This window comes from Formica exsecta, unplaced genomic scaffold, assembly GCF_003651465.1.
Source record: "Formica exsecta isolate Colony F162 unplaced genomic scaffold, ASM365146v1 scaffold314, whole genome shotgun sequence".
In the NCBI taxonomy this organism is placed as follows: Eukaryota; Metazoa; Arthropoda; class Insecta; order Hymenoptera; family Formicidae; genus Formica; species Formica exsecta.
The window spans coordinates 1052753-1071343 of record NW_021850397.1 but is presented as its reverse complement, the minus strand read 5'-3'; the positions used below and the strand labels follow the sequence as shown (position 1 = coordinate 1071343).

General features: G+C 35.4%; 3 protein-coding genes across 3 annotated transcripts; 2 read left to right on the top strand and 1 right to left on the bottom strand.

Annotated features, from left to right (window-relative positions):
- Nucleotides 1-1690: 1690 nt before the first annotated feature.
- Nucleotides 1691-5615, bottom strand: LOC115237888 (prion-like-(Q/N-rich) domain-bearing protein 25; the record flags this gene model as incomplete). The annotated part of the gene is made up of 5 exons (XM_029811252.1): nt 5545-5615; nt 2986-3199; nt 2356-2499; nt 1987-2115; nt 1691-1866 (listed from the first exon to the last, which is right to left on the bottom strand). Coding segments are annotated over exons 2-5 (594 nt in total), but the record flags the coding sequence as incomplete, so codon positions are not given.
- LOC115237883 (prion-like-(Q/N-rich) domain-bearing protein 25) lies at nt 5570-10162 on the top strand. The gene is made up of 7 exons (XM_029811245.1): nt 5570-5859; nt 7107-7268; nt 7384-7518; nt 7750-7887; nt 8087-8359; nt 8482-8634; nt 8772-10162. The coding sequence occupies exons 1-7, from the start codon at nt 5745-5747 to the stop codon at nt 8837-8839; spliced, it is 1044 nt and encodes a 347-aa protein (XP_029667105.1). The 5' UTR covers nt 5570-5744; the 3' UTR covers nt 8840-10162.
- A 313-nt stretch (nt 10163-10475) lies between these two features.
- Nucleotides 10476-18437, top strand: LOC115237885 (prion-like-(Q/N-rich) domain-bearing protein 25). The gene is made up of 9 exons (XM_029811247.1): nt 10476-11472; nt 14382-14905; nt 15237-15365; nt 16027-16167; nt 16473-16601; nt 17054-17317; nt 17543-17638; nt 17732-17803; nt 17924-18437. The coding sequence occupies exons 2-9, from the start codon at nt 14761-14763 to the stop codon at nt 17989-17991; spliced, it is 1044 nt and encodes a 347-aa protein (XP_029667107.1). The 5' UTR covers nt 10476-11472; nt 14382-14760; the 3' UTR covers nt 17992-18437.
- Nucleotides 18438-18591: the final 154 nt, after the last annotated feature.

Here is an 18591-nt window from a genome sequence, read left to right as displayed (position 1 = left end):
GAAGATTCCAAGGATAATAAATATATTTTTAGTTTTTGCTTTTCTGTGTGATGGTTGCAAGTCGAATTACAAGACACTATAGTACACAAGACAAGATAATCATACTAACTTTAATTGCAATTGGGAATTGTTTCACGTCGCGGAACATTGTTGGTTTCTGACATTTCATTACATCAGCCAGCCTGTTGTTGTCATTTCCTTGTGGCATGCTCTACGCTATGTATACGCGACATAAATGTCACCAAGTAATTCCGTAAAATTAATTTGTCAATTAGCATAATCCCATGACCATGCGCGCGACAATCACGCGAAGGCAATGAAATTACATTCAAAACAAAAGAACAAAGCTTCTATTCAATGCCGCGCTATATAATCGCTCGCGTCATCATGAAATTTTAGCTGCCATTTTATTTCACCCTTTCGCGCGTATCCGTCTTATCTCTTCTCTCCTCTGCAAGAAATACAGTCTTCTTGAACGATGCAAGAAACGCTTTATCTCGTTGAAGCGTTAATTAATTTGTGCTGGTAATATTTTAAACTTTCTCTTTCTCTTTTTTTTTTCTCTCTCCAAGATAAGTTTCATCGATCCTTTTTTAATTTCAGAGTGACTTTCAGAATTATTTCTTACTTTACTTTATTCTTCCTCACTCTAATTGTAAGATTACATAAGAATGTCAGATATTGAGAGAGAAAATAAGAAAAAATAAAACATATTTTAGGAAGAGAAAGAGAAGCTGATTTTCTATTGCATTTTTGAGAGGTAATTATTATATTTAATTCGTTTCATTTTTTCTTTTCTTTAATGAAAAGTATTTCTTAAAGGAGCAAATAATTAATGTTTATATAAATATCTCTGGTTAATTATAATAAAAATCTTTTTGTTCTTCTCTCGCGCGCGTTTTGATTTATTATTTCGCATATCATTTCCACGTACAAAATATTTTGTCTACATCATTCGATAATTGTTCTCCCCGGATGATATTTGGATGTATATATGCATTTCACCGTTTGATTTACCTCGCGCTCGTGGGACGCGAATAACGAGCTCGCGAATAACGGACGTTGAATCGCTAAGCGATCAATCGCTATCGAACACCCGATATTCACTGGGTCGTTCTTTGCGTGGAGGGGATGAGTTCCTTTGTGTAATCCCCTCGGCACAAACGAGTAGCCGGGATACGAAACCTACAGATATCCGGCAAAGCAGTGAGAAAACAGGACGAAACATGGAATTGCTATTAGCCGGACCCATTTTCATAAAACTGCAAGAATTGTAATAAACGGGCTTGGTTTTACACGGTTGGTGGGGAATATGTGCTACTGTGAAATACTAGACGAAATCATAATGTCACGTAATTCGGAACAATTTTAGTCTGTTATTACGCACAATAAAATAAAATAAATATAAGTTAATTCAATGCATTTTAATAGATGTGCACAATTACATTACGTGATAAGTAATTGCATTTTAAAGCTCATTGTTATGCTAAAAATATTGTCGACTAGCGCATAATATGTAAAAATTTAAACGCTTGGCAAATATTAATCTATTCTTAAGCCACCATCTAATATTACAAATCTACATATATATTCCATGAAATTAAACTTTTAAAGAGATGGTATTCTTTTCCTCTCTCTCTCTCTCTTTCTCTCTCAGTATCTTAATATATCGTATGTATAAATGTATCTCTCCTTCTTTCATAAAAAGAATCTGTACACTACCTCGATTCGGAACGCAATTTTGCGTCTCATTTACAAAATGATATCCCGAGTAACACTGGCATTGTTCGTTGATACATAATGCATAATCGAAACTCTCCTGGCATATCGTCGTTATTTGACAGCGATCACCGATCTTGGCGGGTCCTGTAACATTTTTTTCTTTTCAACCGTTTGTCGAAATCGAAGCTACAAGATGTAACTTTTAATATCTCTTCATTTTTGTGATTTTTCGAAAATAACGATAAAAATCACGCGATTACTCACTGGGAATACAATTTGACGAATTGCTGCTGTCTAAGAAAAAATCGTCCTTGCAAGCGCACCTGCCTTGCCTGCATTCGCCATTCGCCATAGTTTGACATGTCATATGGTCCTCGCAGCTCAGCCCGACGGCTAGAAGATGATGAAGATGATGATGAATAAGTCTTATTGTTCGGAAAAACGGAAGATAAGCGCTGGCAAATCAAAAGTAAATGGATATAAAATAAGTGCGAGCATATTTAGTAGACGCAGCTTGTGTGTGTCTAATTGTACGATTTTATGCAAAAATCCGGAGAATTTGTAAAACATGGATTTTAGCGTAATTATCGTTTTTGTGCCTCGCGCGATAAAAATTTTCTAGCAAACACTCACTGGCAATGCACAGCGATTTATCGGGACTTGGCGAGTAATACGGATCGCACAAACAGTTTTGCTGTCCTCGACAGAACGCATTCTCGATACATTCGATGTCCCTCCCGCAACTGCCACCAATCTGTACGTTGATAGCGTGCTCCACTAAAACGAGCAATAAATTAGTATTGTAATAAGAATTAATTAATCGTTGAAGAGAAAATAGGTAAGAATTATTGAAAATGAAAAATACGGTAGAGCTTTATCTACTTTTGTAGCGCGCGATTCGTTATCAGCAACAGATACTTTGATACCGACAAACATTCTAAAAAGAGTATTTAAAGATGTCCTAAAAAATTGGAACTTTTTCAAGTATATGAGAGATGTGTAAAGGATTAAAACTTTTTAAAAATGTTTAGCGAGAAGAAAAAATATCCAACATATAATATGTTTTTTAAACTTTTCTAAAGGACATCTGAAAAAAAAATGAAAATGTACATAATTAGGTCTCTTTTACATCTGTTCCTTCAGACTTTTTTTTTCTGTTGTGTTGTCGAATATAAACGTTATCTCTTATGACTCTGCCTACGTCGACGCATTTTACGTCGGAGAATATTTACGAAGGGTATAAATTACGAAGAGGGAACTTACGACTCTGCTGACAGCGAGAATAATCGGCGAGCGCGCACAGGATGAGTGAGACGCGGACAAGAGTCGTCATTGGAGATCCAAAATCAGATGCGAACGTGAAAGCATATCCAGGTGACTGCGCGAGATAGGGAACATCATGGCACATTTCGCGCTACGACATACGCCTTCGTCAGATAAACGTCTTATCTCTTAGGCGTATCTAGCGATATCTCTTCTGAAATGAATCAGAGGTTTCATTTATCGAACGAAACACATTCACTGTAGCCGGTATTAAGAGCGACGCCCGATAGATTGATTTACTTTTATTCAAGAGAAACAAGGATCTCACTCTTATTTCCGATTATTGCATTGATAATTTATTTTGCGATAGAAAGAAAAGTAATTCAAACAACTGAATATTCTTCAAACCGCGATAAATTGCGGGCTTATGAAATATATCGGAACTGCCTGTTGTGTCACTTTCTCGTTATTACTGTTTAAAATAAAAACACAAAACATGTCGCATTATTGATTTATGAATTTGCGACAACCACGTCACAATGAAGCTGAAAACAGCGAAAAATATTCGCGTTTAAAAGAGATAAAATTATTTATATTAACAATAAAATTAATTTTTTTAGTTGGAAGTTAAATGTAATTTGAATATACTATATAAATATTTAAAATTTAAATTTTATAAATTTAATTAAATTTATAATATCTTCGTCAATAAATTGAAATATATAAAAAATCAAATTAGATCAACAAAATGTCAATATTATGCTGCTGCTTCAAATCTAAAATGATGAAATTTTTTAAAATGAAGTAAATTTATTCATAAAAGACAAATTAAAAGAAATAATGTTTCAATAATAACATGAATACTATAAAAGCCTGTAGCAATGAAAAAAGAAGAGCCGTAAATTGAATCTGCGATAGAAAAAGGAGATTCATAATATTCAATAATTTGGAGAAGAGTAAAATATATATTCTACATAAAAGAATAGTTAAAATGTTTAATTAAATGTTTAATTCCAAGAGGAGGTCATAATTGACCAATTTTTAAGGAAGAAGCTAATGTTAATGAAGCAGCTGAAATTAATGTTTATTATTTGTATAAGACTGAGCGAACTTGTAAAAATAGTATTACCGCAATAATATTATGATATAATTATTACTTTCTAATTAAAAGTTTTTAATAAATGGGATATTTTCCTTCTGGTGTTGATTAAATAAAGAAAATACAACAAAATGAAATACAATAAAATATACGCGAATAACATAAATTAATTTTATATTAAAGCGATTGGTCAAGTTCATTCAACGGAAGTTTGTGCCATGATAGCAATAATTTTGCGAATTCAACTTCACCGTATTACATTGTGCTTCTTCATTATTATTACGGATACTATGTGGCCTTACATACTCATTCACACTCGTGTGATACTTTACACGCGTTCATCTTTCTACAAGTTATCCGCTTATCCTATTGGCAACTCGTAGAATACAATGCACATCGAATGCGTTCTGTTAAAGTGCGAAAATTACGAAGAAATAAAATATGATAAATATTGTAACATGTATGATATATAATGTGTATACATGTCTAAAATATATAGGATGTCGCAAAATCTCCGAATTTTCTTTTAAGAGCAGATTCTCTGGCCAATTTGCAGACGATTTTTCCTCAGCAAAAAACACTTCGCAAACTGAATTTTGCTGAGTCAAAAAATTAACATAACTACATTCTTCAGTTAATTTCAGATGGAGTTCATCTTCAGAAAATTTTAATTTAAGGCTTTACAAAGATATATAAAAATATTGGAAGCTGAAAATATGACGATCTTTTTCAACATTTTTACTCAAGAAAAATCGTCTCCAAATTGGCTAGAGAATCCGAAGGAAAATTCAGAGGTTTTGGGACACTCTGTATATAATCATAAAATTTTAGTTAGCAATACATGACCATCGTGAGGCGTAGAAGTTTATAGTTTCATTAAAGTCTGGTTTCGTCTGGTTTTCACATTATAAGAATTGAAATTGATTAAAAGAGAAGAGCCGCGAACAATGAAATAAGCGAATAAATAAACGTATGACGAAATAAACGATATGGTAAATGAATAAATGAACGTAAAGGAAATGAACAAATGTGTGAAAAAAGAGAGTTAAACCGTGATTATTAAAAATGATGAAGTAACGAATTCTAACGATGAGTATCTTAAAATACAAAGCGTTTATTTGTACAAATAATGCAGTTATGCTTTTGCATCTCATTTTTACTTGAAAACAATTGTTTCTAGCTTCTTGTAGAAAGCATAATTTAATAAGTTGACAGGATAGTTAAACACGCACGCGTACCGAGTGTAATAAAATAGAAAGAATAACGTGCGATATAAGGAGGCTATAAAACGACGCGATTATACAACAACTGCCTCATGATGTCAGAGGGCTTAATAAAACAATTGAATATTTTTCTGAAAAGGCTCGATCGAATTTACTGGACGTTTTGAAGTCGGGAGAAAATTAACGATATCGTAGTGGGGAGAGTGCAGAGATACAGTTAGAGAGGGACGAACATACAGAATGTGTGTTTGCGAGCACGGTCGCGGGGTTGAGAGACAACAAACGGGACGAGGAGGCCTTCGGCGTTTCGGTTTTGCCTTCGTCAGTCGCGCGCGAAAGCTCCAACATAAGCTGATCGCGGACCGATGATCTACGTCTGACGGTCCGGCCTGAGATAGACTGAGTTAAGGACCCGGTGAGAGCGAACAAGTATCACAATGGTATCGATCTCGACCGGAGGAGGAAAGAATCTGTTCAGCATGAGAACGTACACAGCTCTGACGATGAGCGCGATTATGCTGACAATTAGTCTCACCAGTGCGGAAAAGATCGGTGAGTCGAATCACTTTTAATCACGCTCCGATTAATTCGCTGATTTTAATTTGCGAGCCCTCGAGATTCTCGCGTTCTACGAGACTCACGTCGGCACGCTTGATATATAATTATGAAATGATGAAGTAACGTTTACGCTGTCATGTAAACATCGCGTTGTAACGTTCAAAGTGACACGAGTGACCTTTTCTTCCGAGAGAGATCTCGTCGAATTTGCCTCTCTCTTTGTCCTTTTTTTCTATATTTAGATATCGTGCAAAATACGAATTATAATTGTAAGTAATTAATTGAATTAAGATGTTAGAACAAAAATAATTTAGAATGCTTTTATATATAATTTCAAAAAGTCTGTATTATATCAGTCTCCTTTGATTTTTCATCTAAGGAAAAAACGATTTTAAATTGACTAATGAAATTGAAGATTAAAGATTCGTTAAATCTGAGATATTCCGAATAATACTTACATTAGTCATCTGTAACATTTGAATCATTCGAGCATGATACTTGATATATTCAACGGTTATGACTTACGGCACATGAATCATAATAACATAGCATTTTCTTATCAATCTTAACATTTTCTTCTCTGTGTTTGCTCATCTCGCTATTAAGTACGTTTACCTTTCCAAACACGCATTTCCTTATTAATTACGCAAAATGTAGTCGTCGAATAAATCACTCGTTTCCTCTACGCGTAGGTATATTAATTATACGCATTTTTCGACTTCTTAATATGAATATACGTCACAAGATAAATTTATTATTATCACATGTCATTAAATTTATTATATTATTTATTACGACACGTCATAATTATATATAGCACAATCTGTTGTTTATTATAATATTGACACGTGTCTCTAAAATTAATTATTTTGACAACACTCGTAGAATATTCAGACAAATATTTTTTCTGCGTCGAATGCCAAGACGATGTTATTTATCTTTTCTGCCGGAAGTCTCTCGACTTTTCCAAGTTTGCGATGAATATTATCCTTCACATATTTCGGATAAATTAAACATTTTAAATTTATCACGGATTAAATTTTTGTCGTTTACGATCTTATGGTCAAATCGGAGCAATTAATTTATCCTTTTATTGAAACGTGTTGTCTTTGTTGTCTTCCTAGAACAAAGAATATAATATGTATATAATATAGACAACTTGATGGAACCTTTATCTTATCCTCGATAAATTTCCTCGTTTATGACGCACGTCCTTTCTGAAACGACCGATCCGGTTGCAGACACGCCTATCCCGTGCGGAAACACGTCAGATTGTAGGAGCATGCTGACACTTCCGAGAGATGCTTTTTGCAAGGACGGATATTGCATGTGCCCGAATGTAGATAACGGAGTTAAATTCTGCTCAAGCATTCAAGCGTTTATGCACGAAAATAAAATCCCAGGTGATTCATAATTAGCATGATTTAAATATATATTAGAGTTTTTATACTCTCTTTTTTATTTACCGTATTCTCTTCAATAAACGACTGCGCGAGTAATAAAATATTTTCCTTTTAGGCCCGCTATTCTATCGAACATGCAAACACAATCAAGACTGTAAATACGAGGGCGGATTTTGTAACAGTACTATTAGTCAGTGCGATTGCGTGAAGGATTACGTGCCGGCGAAGAATAAGCAACATTGTGTCCAAAGTAAGTATAGAAAAATAAAAAAAGTACAAAAATGCTTGTTTAAGAAAAAATAAAATAAAGTAAAGATAAAAATAATATACTAGATACTTTTTCATTTGAATAGAGATTTTACATATAAAATCATACATAAAACTCGATCTTGAATTCTGTCGCGAATTAAAGATCATATAAAATTTATTTGTTTTTGCACATTAACACATTATTGATGTACATGATTTTTTAAATATATAGAGGTCCGTTCGATCGATGCTTCTTGCACAGATGAAAATCAGTGTTTAGCGTTTCTGGCGAACACCACTTGTGAGGCTAATAAATGCGTTTGCGTATCCGGTTATTATTACATAGACAATGCATGTTGGAGAATGGCCGGTAGGTGTGCTACTAATAATAATCTACTTATTATAAAATTGTATTATACGGAAAGCGACAGTATAAATTTTTTTTTTTTTTTTAATGATTCGGAACGACTTTGACAATATTTAAGTTCTCGCATCTTCCCGATTACATCAATTCGCGATGTAATCGAGAAAGAGAGAGAGTTTTCTCTCTGGCATAATTATATTTGCAGGATACAGGCGACCTTGCACGAAAAATCAGGAATGCTCGCATATTGAGGGTGTGATCTGTACAAAAGATATGAAGTGCGAATGCGCGTCCGAATCGGTCCTGAATATGGACGGCAAGAGATGTCTGATGGCTGCGATAAAGATTCAGGACGAATGCACGGAATCGGTACAGTGCTCGGCGACGTTCGAAAACTCATTGTGCCTCGACAAAAAGTGCCAGTGCGAATCGGATTATCATTACGAGCACGATTTGGCGAGGTGTTTTCCCAACAGAGGTACTCGTATAATCGTTTTATCGCAATATATCGCAAGAGCGATAAATGATCGCGCGTCGAAAAAATAAAAAAATATATACATATATAGTAGATGCCAAAGAATCATTTACATTATTTTACAGCTCTCGACGATGGTTGCGCGAATAATTACGAGTGCTATCAAGCCGAGGATTACGAGGAGAATGATTCGCCGATCAAGTCTGTGATGTGCGAGGCTAACAAATGCACGTGCGTCAAGAATCTTGTCAGGCAAGAGGATAAATGCGTGAGTGCCGGTGAGTGAATGATATGTCTCCCATTAATATATCCTACATATTAAGATGAAAATATTAATTATTAATTAGTTCATAATTAATTTGCTTACGGAAGAAACGCTCTGACTTTATTCATTTGGCTCAATTTTCATTTGCAGGTTCATCGTTCGGTACGTCAATAATCGTTTCTGTGATAACGCTACTTTGCAGCACTTTAGTCTTGTAAGATACAATCTTCCCGCGAAGTAAACACGCGATATCGTTGCAAGTCAGCAGAGGTAAACTTTTGATAATTCCAATATTATGTATATATTTGTAAGAAAAATTTAAGAAGGGAACACACATTGGTGAAACGCAAACAGAGGCGCTGTTGTGTCTAAGGCAAATATTTGTATTATTACGAAAACTGAGGAGGGTCGCAAATTTCTCACAAATAATAGAAATGTTGCTTTAACGTGCGCGAAACTTGGACAAACAGTGCCTAACAAATCAAGATGCATGCGATTGCATGAATTTCCTATGTAAATTGTAATTCACACGCGCGTGTATGCGTGTTCGTAAGATTGTCGCGATGACAGTTCAAGAATGAGAAAGAAAGTTAAAGAAAAAAATAGAGACCTATATATGGCGAAGTCACTCTTTTGATAAGAGATTGAGAATCCTGTTACATACTGGATATGGATGATTCTAATTGTAACGAGTTGTGATATTTTTTAGAATATAGTAATATATTTATATTTATAAATCGCGCGATGTATATCTTTAAGCGTAATGTAAAAATCAGAGCCGTTTCCATGGTTAGTTTTATTTTCATTATTAAACGCAAAGGTTTCATTTTCCGAAATAATTGCGGAAAAAAGGGTGTAAGAGAAAATAGCGTGAAAACGGAATTGCAATATTAAACGCCGTTGTGTGTAATTGCGCAGCAAAACTCAAAGCGAAGGCGACAGCTTGAGCTAAGCCGTACCGGCGTGTCTACTCTCGCGTGCATTTAATTAACGCGGTTATTAAAATGCAGATGCTGACACAGTACAGCTTTACAACGCCTCTCGTTGCCTCTTAAACTAGATGAAAATTCACGAGCGCGTGTAAGACAGCTCCCAACTGCATGAAATCTTAATTTTCTTCCGCTCTTTTGAACTCGAGCCATAGATATACGATATTTTAATAATTTTTTATTAAATTATTTTTTTGCGCTTGTTGAAAATTACCAGAATAATAATATGTAAAAAAATAAAATCAACACTGATAAATTTCTCTTTTAATAATGTATAAATATGTATCTCTTTGGCTCGGTTGTAAAAAATCCAATGTTATATTTTTGTACAGAATAATTATATATCGCACGTTGTATAAATTTTGTTTATAATACATACAAGTAATATAAATTGTATGTCAGAAAGATTTGCTAGTGGCTTTTTTAGAATCAAACGATAAATGTGTGAGTTTTAAAGTTTTCGTTTGCGTTTATCTAATAGATATCGAGATACTCTGGTGCTATTTGAATGAGAATATATTTAATAAAATTCACTGTAAAATTTCTCTCTTATATTAGTAAATATTTTATTATAAAACTATTAAATATATATATCTGTATATTTTTTAGATATTATACAGTACGCGCTATTTTCTATGATGCATGATTTTCAAAGCGTGTCTATTTATTTTTTTACATTTGTATGAATCTCGTTTTTTCTTTTCTTTTGTTCAAATAAATGGCCAATTGTCAAGCACGGTTATGTACCATGAAGTTTTAAAATTAAGAAGCTCAAAATGTGATAATTATTAATGCAATTGTAAAATTCCATCGCTATTACATCTACTTTTACTACAGCGTAAAATATATTTATCATGTGTTCTGCATCATCCTTAACTCATAATTTAAAAAAGAACGCAGTTTAGAGATATTCAGATCACATACGTATTTCCGATAGAAAACTCGAACAAAGAGACAACAAGCCTTCCAAAGAATCTTAACAATTCGTAATTATTATTCTCACAGCATGCGTTATAGTTGAAAAAAAACGTAATAATAGAATGATGCGTTAAAAAAAAACCTTGCGGAAGTGTACTTGTCATTTTATTATACAATGCCATCCACGACGGAAAACCCAATTCTGGCATCATCATTACATCCGGGTCTTCATTCAATCGCCAAGACGATAAATAAGAGTTATTCCTGAGGAAGTTGGAAGAGACGCGAATAAGCCGCTCCGTGATATAAAAGCCTAGAGATCGCGATCGCGATCGAGTGTCTGGAGGAAAATTCACTTGACGGCGAATTTTCGTGAGACGGTGAATTTTTCCTCTGAGATATAAGGAGGAAATTTTTCGAAGGAATGGCGGGAGAGCCGAAGAGCCCTCCGGTGAGGGAGCTGCGGATCGTTGTAATGTCAATCGTGCTTTGCCTCGCTGTACAAATCGCAGTCGCCGACGCGCACGGCCAGCGCAAGCATCTGTCTCGTCGACGTGAGTGTAAAAGTCGAGTGTAACACACAGGGTATTGCGAATGAGCAAGCTCGAAGAGAAAATATATATGATATTTTTAACGCGAAAATTACATATTAATTAAAAAAATAGCTGTAATGTCGTAGAATAAACGTGATTAAAGATAGGGAGTTTAAAATACTAAAGATTATTTAAGCAATATAAAATTATTATAAAGCTTACGATATTAAGATACGCGAATCAAAAAGGAACGCGCAGTTGTGGACAGTATTTCTTTGAGAAATTAATTAAATTATGTTTTAATGCACAATGAATATTAATAATACAGTAGTCGCGAGTGTATAAACCGCGAGTGATGTTGAATATTGAAAGATATTTTCAGTGAAAATTTTGCAGATTAAAATTAAAACGGTAATCACGACACTAAACGAACTTGAAAAATTTATCGAGACGAGCGTTATTCAAAATTAATAAAATTAATGAAAATGTCCGTTAACGTAACGTTACATTATTAATAACAAATATAAAATGTGAATTACGAATAGCGTTTTATCATATTGATAACTTGAATTATAATTCAAGTTACTATTTTATATAATAAATATGAAGTGTCATAATACTCTCTTTCCTAATCATTAGTTGGTATGGCAAAAGTGTCCTAATAAAATTATCAATATCTGGTCCTATTATTCGGATCAATATCGGAGCGGTTTGCGTTGTAAGCTCTACATAAACACGTAAAGATAATAATAATAATATTCAATATCGCTTCAATTAAAAAAAAAAGCATCGAATCATGATCACGTGTGTTATTCAATTACAGACTATTGATTAATTGATTTAACTACTTTGACAAATATAAAAAATTGTAATCACATTTCGACAAATTTGACGATTACAAGCACGTCGCGCAATGTTTTAAGGATAAGCATTTTTATGACCCAGTAATCTCTTCCTCTCCTTCGTGGGGAATCTTCGCGAAGATCGTGGATCGAGTGAATACGGCGATCATAATTAAAGAACAAAGGGGGCCCCGTTTCCTTCGCTCGCCTGTTATTCCGATTTAACAATGCGTTTTGGAGACGCGAGGGATATTACAACATTCCGAGTTCTTTAACAATAGCTTACAATCGCACAAACTTCTCTCGCGCCCGTCTGCAAATAACGCCGGGTGTCATTTAAAACGATGTTTATAATTACATTCATTAACGTTATCATGATTAGCACATTTAATTGCAATTTGTGTGAATGTTGTTGCAAATACAACAATGTTCTTTTGAAGACGACTATTTTATTTATTTGATAATTCTTATTTTTTGTGGTTTGTGTGTTTGACAAATGGGAGATTCAACAGCGAATACAAATCGGGTTCGAATAGCTTTCCCTAAATATACGGCACTGTAAATCGACACACAACAATGGCTTCTGCTGTTATAGCACCGCGTGTGTTGCGCAACACAAACTGAAACTATAGAAAGGGCGCTAAACTCGTTTGTGTGTGTGTGTATGTGTTCGCCACGATCGACCTTCGAGCATTTACGGGATCGTCGTTGATATCCAAAGCGGGAAACTTCGCCCACGATTTTATGACGTGGACTCAGAACGATTTAAATCGCAGAACAAGATATAGATTTTGAAAAATTAAATATATCGGACGCGCATACATATATATACACACATATTCCTAGAACTAAAGAAAATCTATTTTAAATTTTTGCAGCTGTATAAATAATTTTCAGGCTTTTAATCTATCGAAGAGATGTCGTGGTATACGGACTTAATTCACATATTGAAATAATAAATATTAGGACGTCGCTATTAAATTAGATGCTATTTTAACTCGGAAGTCGAACGGGACCGCAAGGTGCATTAGAACGGTTTAGCATCTGTTACTCGCCGGTGACAAGTCAGCGCATAAAATTATTCGTGATGATTACCGCCGATGAATGTGCACATCTTTTTTCTCTCGCAAGGTGCATTAGAACGGTTTAGCATCTGTTACTCGCCGGTGACAAGTCAGCGCATAAAATTATTCGCGATGATTACCGCCGATGAATGTGCACATCTTTTTTCTCTCTCTTTTTTTTTTAAATCAGAGCCAATTCTCTACGGGGTGCGTGTTCAACTATAATTTCCGCTTGCCGAGAAATCGACGAAACAAGGCGATTCTATAGCGACGAGCTCGCTCGCACGCGATCATTTGTGAACTAGAACGTCTCAAACTAGGCCTATGCGTGTGACTAGAGAGAAAGAAAAAACCAGAGTACAATAAAATTAAAAAAATATCACATGTATTGTGCTCTTTAACTTAAACTTGAAATAGATATAAATATACTTGTTGCGATGAAAGAAAGATCTCTTTGGTGGAGAATTAGTCGAGTTGTTGGTAGAGGTGAGGTATCGGTGAAGCGAATTTGAATTCTATATCAAAAACAATTAATTCTTCTATTATCGCGGAAAAATCTCAAAGAGTACTTGAACAAGTTTGCGAATTGATAGAGAATGAAAATTGATTGAAAGATTATTTTATCGCAACGACAGTTGAAACGAGGATATCGTAATTTTTATAGGACACGTTTATAATAACTGTCTGATGATTCGGACAAAATTCCAGATTGATTCATCTAAGATTGACTAAACGATAAGTTGCTTTTTTCACCGATGTCTCGCCTCGAGCAGGCGAAGTGATCGACACAGGCGGTTACACAGGCGGAGGATGATTATGCGGGATACGCCTCGATGATATCCGTTCGAGGGTGTAGCTTGTACGTGTTTCTGCCTATGTTTTTTTTTTTAAATCAGAGCCAATTCTCTACGGGGTGCGTGTTCAACTATAATTTCCGCTTGCCGAGAAATCGACGAAACAAGGCGATTCTATAGCGACGAGCTCGCTCGCACGCGATCATTTGTGAACTAGAACGTCTCAAACTAGGCCTATGCGTGTGACTAGAGAGAAAGAAAAAACCAGAGTACAATAAAATTAAAAAAATATCACATGTATTGTGCTCTTTAACTTAAACTTGAAATAGATATAAATATACTTGTTGCGATGAAAGAAAGATCTCTTTGGTGGAGAATTAGTCGAGTTGTTGGTAGAGGTGAGGTATCGGTGAAGCGAATTTGAATTCTATATCAAAAACAATTAATTCTTCTATTATCGCGGAAAAATCTCAAAGAGTACTTGAACAAGTTTGCGAATTGATAGAGAATGAAAATTGATTGAAAGATTATTTTATCGCAACGACAGTTGAAACGAGGATATCGTAATTTTTATAGGACACGTTTATAATAACTGTCTGATGATTCGGACAAAATTCCAGATTGATTCATCTAAGATCGACTAAACGATAAGTTGCTTTTTTCACCGATGTCTCGCCTCGAGCAGGCGAAGTGATCGACACAGGCGGTTACACAGGCGGAGGATGATAATGCGGGATACGCCTCGATGATATCCGTTCGAGGGTGTAGCTTAGTGTGTACGTGTTTCTGCCTATGTTGCGATTGCGCAACCTCGAGGAAACAATGAGAGCATCGTCGTAAAGCTAAACGGGGCCCCGGCTGTGTCGATCGTGACGTGGCGGCCTTCGAGCGATACGATCGGATCGTCCCGTGACGGGGACCGAAAATGACAACAAGTCGATCGGCGGTTTTGGTGATGAAACGTTCCGGACGCGGCGTTTGCCCGTCGTCATCGCGAGGATGACGAAGACGTGGACGGTAAGCGGCTTCACGGGGCTCCTCGTCCTCGTACCCGTTACCGTCTGCGCGACGATCACCTACGTCAACAGCAACGAGGACCCGTCGCGATGCAACGATCGCAGTAATAGTAATCGCAGTAGCAATAGTAAGCAAAATTTACAAATGAAATACAAATACTCTGTCGTAGCTATTGCATCCAACGATTTTGCAATTCAGAGATTTCATTGTACGCTCGCGAATTAAAGTCCCAGTATACTGTGTCGCTTTTAATGGAGAGATACTCAATATATCACAGTCAATTTGATCGGCGAATATATAAAATCGTTAGCGTCTCTTTTTTAATATTTCATTTTTTTTTTCAATTTGATTTAAAAATCAAAAACATATATTTTATAATCATAAGAAATCCTTTTTTTTTTATATAGTATAAAGTAATAATATATCGCGTTACGCAAATAAAACGAATTTTTTTTCAGAAACTTTCTCACTCTGTAAATACGATGACGATTGTATCGCGAATGCGTTTTGCAAAAACCAACAAACCTGCTTGTGCAAAGAAAATCACATCGAATTCAGGACTAACAACAACTACAGATGTCTAAGAGGTACTTTTCCGAACTAATTATATACATTATCATTATGACAATTTCCTATGTCGGGTATAAAATAATTTATTTAAAAAAAAATTAAAGATGAGATGAACCGTGCTCTCCGCTAAATTTCAATCTAATTACTTGAATATTCGGGATTGATGTCATCGACCTCGAGAAACGAGATCCCGCGGAGATACTCGTCCATCCCTATTCCTTTCTCACGATCCCGTCTCACCCGGAGCGTGTCGTTCGTCGTGCTCGTTGAGCCGACAGAGATCACGAATAATTTCTATGAATGAGTCAGAACGGCGTAAATCCGTTCTTAGGTACAGCCCTTTCGACGCGCAATAAAACACTTCTAAATTAAGTTAAAATCGACTGAAATTTATTGAAAATTCCAGATCGTTAAAATTAACATCGCGAATTGCGAGATACTCTACAGGTATTTTATCCTCCAACAAATAATACCTAAATTGCGCTCTCGAAATTTCGCTAAATTTATCTCCAAACGTTACGTTCATCGAATGTCATAGACGTTCTCTAGACGTAAATAGAAAAGCTGTGCATTTAAACTTTTATTGATAGGATATAAAAAATATGTTTAACGAGTAACGGATGTAACGAAATGTCAATTTGCGAACGGGGATACCCATAAGAAACGTTATTTCAACAGTGGCTACTCGCATCGGCGATCCCTGCGAGGAGGACATCCAATGTGAGTTTACATTTACACCGCAGTCGGAATGTCGAGAAGGCACTTGTCAATGCGCCCATGATTCTCACTTCACGGATGGAAGGTGTTACGAGTCCGTCGGTGAGTGCTGTTTTCCTGAGAAACGTCTCAAGCCGGCCCCCTTTATTACGCATATTTATGGGAAAAATAAATATCCCGCGAGATAATAGAATGGAGAAGAGACACAATGGAAATGTTTATTCAATGCAAGCGTAGAAGGAACTTAAAGCGCCTATGCTTATGATGTCTGCGCATTTTACACGATAAATAAAATTGATTAAAATCAGATAGGATTGATTAAAATACAATAAATTTATATACGTAGTTGATCAGTATGTATTCGATTAATTAGAAATATATTAGTGTTATCTTCTACTCGATTATAGGTCTGGGCAAACGTTGTCGCTCGAATCGCAATTGCTACATCAGAAATACCTTTTGCGAATACGGTTTCTGCACTTGCGGTTTGCGTCATCACGCGAATCCTGACAACACCGGCTGTCTACCGAGCGCTAGTAAGTATCATAACAATCGATAGAAACTGCTATATAAATCCGATATTTTTGGAGGGATAATTCTGCAAGCTGTTCAAGTCGTGCTCGGTTTTAAGGATCCAGTCTAATCTAGCAGTATAAAAAATTGATGATTTTTAGAAATTATTTTTGAAGAATATTAGAAATTGATCTTGTTGCCGTTTTGCTTATGTCTTTATTGATGTTTAAATGATGTGTAACTCTGTCAATTTCACGAATTTTTCAATAAAATTTCAAAGACATTTCTCAGACATAAAAAAAAAAAATCTAATTTTTTTGCTCTCTAAAGTAGACTGGGTCCTTAATAATAACACACACATAATAAAATAAAATGTATAGGATATAAAAAAGACAGCCCCGCTCGCTAAAATAGAAAGCACTCCACTATTTTGCAGCTTATGTAAGTTATGTATCTGACATCTCTTTTTTTTCAGAATTGAACGAATACTGCAACAGCGATGACGAATGCATTGTGGAGAATTCGAGATGCATGCACAGCAGATGCGACTGTAAAGTGGACTATGTGCTGGCCGAGGGCGGCCAACGGTGTCTGAAGGCTGCTTCCTGGATCGGCGAGGAGTGCGAGCAGCAGTCCCAGTGCCAGATGATCCTGAAGCATAGCCAATGCGGCGCAAATGGGACGTGCGATTGCGTCGCAGGCTCTCACAGACGCGGTCGTCGATGTTACGTCAATGTTGGCAAGTATATTTGTTCTAAACCAGAGAGATGACGGATTCCACCCCTTTATGATTATCTTGATTTGAAATAACAGATTACACAGATACTGATATTTCTCGTACGAGACGCACAAAGTTTAAAGAATCAGAATTACGGTTAAATTCGAGGAAAATATATTTGCATGTTGGATGCAAGTTTTATCGTTCAATAACGAAAATAACGCATGGAAAATTTTACAATCTTAGAACTGGGCGGCCGTTGCGAGACTCATCATCATTGTATCACCGGAAGTTTGAGGGACTCTAATTCGACGTGGAAATCGAAAGTGGACTGTGTTGATGGTATGTAATCGCTTGTTAAATAATTGAGTTAATCATGATTTATTATCCTATTTATTATCCTAGTTAAAGGAACTCGATTTTATCAATTCGCAGGCTTCTGCACTTGTACCGATGGTTATACGTTAATGGAGGAGCTGCAGGACTGCGTTCAATTCAGCGATAACGGTATCTATTTTATCTAAAATTTTGGTTTGACGCCGCCTTAAATTAATTTTATTGTTTTTAATGATTTATAATTATTAATGCTAAAATCGATTTATACTTGGAGTTTTCTCATTGCCACAGGTGCAACAGGATGGCAAGCGTACGGAATACTTCCCGTCGTCTTTATCACGAAATTTCTTGTGTGCTAAAAATATGATGGATAACAATCTGTGTTCAGCAGTGCTTTTCATAAATCTAAAAATTTGTTGATTTATTAGCTTAGAGTATTTAAATATATAGTATCGTAGAGCTTTAATAATTTATCTATAGTTTAAATATGTGTCTATCGTTGTATTTATTTAAATTGCGCTTGAATAATGTAAATTTGCTATATTTTATTAGTTCAACCATAAGCAGCCAAAGAGACTCAGCACGTTTTCTCAAGTTGAGAAAGCAGCAAATCTAATAGATCATTATAACACACTGTTCTTTCTCTCCGACGTATTAACTGGATAATACTACAGTCATTGACTAGGTTACACAGATTGAGCAGAACGTCATTTCTACACATGTATCAAATGTATAATAATTATACGTAATTGTTCTGTCCCCATAGAAAATAAAATATTCTACTTCAAAAGTAGATAAATTCTATTAAATGTTTGCGCTATAATATATAATATTCTAATATATATAATATCTCTCTTGTATATACAGCGCTTCCTTTATAAGCTCCCTTATTAAGGTAAAACATATGGGATACGTTATCTCGAAAGCGCGGAGATTGTGATTAAATGAAAATCACTTTT

Excerpts from the sequence above, each read along its gene's own strand:
- LOC115237883 (XM_029811245.1), top strand. The coding sequence starts at position 5,745 with ATGGTATCGATCTCGACCGGAGGAGGAAAGAATCTGTTCAGCATGAGA. Across the intron at positions 7,888-8,086 it reads TGCATGTTGGAGAATGGCCG|GATACAGGCGACCTTGCACG; the intron begins GTAGGTGTGCTA and ends TTATATTTGCAG. Across the intron at positions 8,360-8,481 it reads GAGGTGTTTTCCCAACAGAG|CTCTCGACGATGGTTGCGCG; the intron begins GTACTCGTATAA and ends ATTATTTTACAG.
- LOC115237885 (XM_029811247.1), top strand. The coding sequence starts at position 14,761 with ATGACGAAGACGTGGACGGTAAGCGGCTTCACGGGGCTCCTCGTCCTC. Across the intron at positions 17,318-17,542 it reads TCGATGTTACGTCAATGTTG|AACTGGGCGGCCGTTGCGAG; the intron begins GCAAGTATATTT and ends TTACAATCTTAG. Across the intron at positions 17,804-17,923 it reads CGTTCAATTCAGCGATAACG|GTGCAACAGGATGGCAAGCG; the intron begins GTATCTATTTTA and ends TCATTGCCACAG.